This window comes from Limulus polyphemus, unplaced genomic scaffold (assembly GCF_000517525.1).
Source record: "Limulus polyphemus unplaced genomic scaffold, Limulus_polyphemus-2.1.2 Scaffold6689, whole genome shotgun sequence".
Taxonomy (NCBI): domain Eukaryota; kingdom Metazoa; phylum Arthropoda; class Merostomata; order Xiphosura; family Limulidae; genus Limulus; species Limulus polyphemus.
This window is the reverse complement of record NW_013672299.1, coordinates 9,747-12,739: the sequence shown is the minus strand read 5'-3', so window position 1 is coordinate 12,739 and position 2,993 is coordinate 9,747. Positions and strand designations below refer to the sequence as shown.

At 41.8% G+C, this 2,993-nt stretch overlaps 1 protein-coding gene across 1 annotated transcript in view; it reads right to left on the bottom strand.

Moving 5' to 3' along the window:
* Nucleotides 1-2,993, bottom strand: part of LOC111089580 — a gene marked incomplete at its 5' end in the record, with an annotated part of 20,196 nt that overhangs the window by 9,018 nt on the left and 8,185 nt on the right. Inside the window, one exon of the mRNA XM_022402347.1 lies at nt 1,092-1,204. Within this exon, the coding sequence (XP_022258055.1) occupies nt 1,092-1,204 (113 nt within the window). The remainder of the gene's footprint in view (nt 1-1,091; nt 1,205-2,993) is intronic.

Sequence of the window (2,993 nt, the reverse complement as noted above, 5' to 3'; positions counted from 1 at the left end):
CTATCTGTGTTCTGCCCACCGCGGGTATCGAAACCCGGTTTCTAGCGTTGTAAGTTCGCAGACATACCGCTGTGCGACTGGGGGGGGGGCTGCACGTAAAGGAAGTGCGTGAAGTATTTTATTTTAATACGATAAATCACATAAGTGTAACAAATCTAACACATTGATCCCACGAACATACTACATCCTGCACAACACCGAAAAGACATTACGGTCCTGTGTATTACAGCCACTTCATAACAAAAGTAGTTTCTCTGAATCAACTTACAAGGTAGTATGAGAGTCATAACTTGATGAGTGAGTACTGAGTTATTGTTTAGCACTCTATATAATCCCCGTCACGCCAAACATGCTCGCCCTTTCAGCCGTGGGGGCGTTATAATGTGAAGGTCAATCCCACTATTCTTTGGTAAAAAAAAAAAAAGTCAAGAGTTGGCGGTGGGTGGTGATGACTAGCTGCCTTCCCTCTAATCTTACACTGTTAAATTGGGGACGGCTAGCGCAGATAGCCCTCGTGTAGTTTTGCGCGAAATTCAAAACAAACAAACAAAGCACTCTATATTCAACATTCACGGCTCTGTTAATTGTATTTAATTAAAATTAAGGTCATGTATTCTACTAATATTTATAAGCTACGAATTACATTATTCAGTTTCTTGTCTCTGTATCAACGTTTTAAGAGAACCGTGGAAACACACGTTTTACAGATTCTTAGTTTCTATCGAGTTTGGTATCATTGCGCTGCGTCAGTAGGAGAGTGACATTTGTTCCATCACCCCTATTCGGTTTATTTATGTACGAGGAGAAATAACACCACATAACAACATTCTCCTGTAGCTCTTATAACGTCTATGAAATGCTTGCTGTGTCGAAACTAGTTGGGCATTTTATATAGATAGTGTGTCTTAATGGTAACATTTAATTTCTGGTTTTATCCAATAACCTATTTGTGTTTAAAAAGTTGTTTTATCATATTTTAATTCTCATACTTTGTTTGCATTATCGTGTTCACAGAGGACGCTGCTGTACTTGTTCCGAAGAATTATTTCCCCCGAAACGAGATTTATGATATCAGAGGATGTAAAACTTACCTTTTCCGAGTTCGATCGTCAAGGTAATCACGTGACGAACTTGAAGAAACGAATTGATTAGTCCGTAGTAGTCGTCTTTGGGACGAGGTTGGCAATCCAGTGCTGGTTGAAACCTAGGAATAAAAAAACATAGAAGTGTCAAGATCTGTGGCAACGATACAAGGTTGATAGTAGTTAGAGCCTAACAGCCCCTTCTTCCACCACAGAATATGATGGTCCTGGTTAGAGCCTAACAACCCCTTCTCCCACCACTGATTACGATGGTCCTGTTTAGTGCCTAACAGCCCCTTCTTCCACCACTGAATATGATGGTCCTGTTTAGGGCCTAACAGCCCCTTCTCCCACCACTGATTACGATAATCCTGTTTAGAGCCTAACAGCCCCTTCTTCCACGACTGATTATGATGGTCCTGTTTAGAGCCTAACAGCCCTTCTTCCACCACTGATTATGATGGTCCTGTTTAGTGCCTAACAGCCCTTCTTCCACCACTGATTATGATGGTCCTGTTTAGAGCCTAACAGCCCCTTCTTCCACCACTGATTATGATGGTCCTGTTTAGAGCCTAATAGCCCCTTCTTCCACCACTGATTATGGTGATTATGGTTAGGAACTATTGTTCTGAATCACAGTTTAAACTAAGGTCAACATTGTTATACTCCTGTCTTGGCTTCCAAAGTCCATCAACCCGGAGTGGACGATAAGACTTTCGAAGGTTTATTGAAGCAACCCAAAAGTACAGAAGTCTATGGAGTTGCAAGTGATTGTTTAACAGGGGCACCCACAAATTTATGGCATGATTTCCTGTTTGTAGTTGTATCTTGTGGAAGATCTGGCATGTTAACTTGGACGTGTGGCTGGATTGTTTGTCTTGATGGAGCCATACTTTACTGGCATTTAGTCTACACAGATATGATACCTCATCGCGTGCATGGATAACACTTTGACACGTGTGGTATCGCCACGCTAGAGTGATAACACCTTGAAAATTTTGGTGTCGCCACGCTAGATGGATAACTCCTTGACATTTTTCTTGGCTCATTGGATGTTTGACATTATATCTGTAACCTGCAACCACCATGAATACGTAAATATTTCCTCGACCCATCGCCAGGTGGTTAGGGCTGGCATGGCCGGGTGGTTAGGGTTGGCATGGTCAAGTGGTTAGGGCGCTCGACTTACAATCTGTGGGTCGTGGATTTGAATTCCTGTCCCACCAAACACTGTGGGGGCGTTATAATGTCACGGTCAATCTCACTATTCGTTGGTAAAAGAGTAGCCCAAGAGTTGGCTGTGGATGATGATGACTAGCTGCCTACCCTCTAGTCTTTCAGTGACAAATTAGGGACGGTTAGCCCAGATAGCCCTCGTGTAGCTATGCACGAACTTCCAAATATACCAAATCAAACTTCCTCGACGTGTTTTGTACCTTTTTAAAAATGTTGTATCGCTGGTAGGGTGACAATAAATTGTCTGAATTTTGTCACTAGATGTCACTAGTGCAGCTTTATAGTTTTGATCTTCCATTCAACTATGTGATTTGGGCGTAGGTTGTGAACACGGATTCTGTGGAGCTTTTATAGGGATAAATCTACGTGAGTTATCTTGTTTACAGTTCCAGAGAGACGCCTGTTTAACTATTTAGTTGTTGTAACTAGTGGCCGGTCTTGACAAACGGCAGAATAAAGTGGCCCACAAATTTTGGTAGATTTACAATTCTACAACTTGAATTTAGTTTCGGAGAAGTTCAACCCTCAACATTAGCCCTGGACAGGAGCAACTCCAAAAAAAACAAGACTAGGGTCCTTATATTGGTGGAATATACATTATATGAATGGCGTTTTTAGTTGTTTGTTCCCCGCCACAGTAACTTATATTGGTGGAATATACATTATATGAATGGC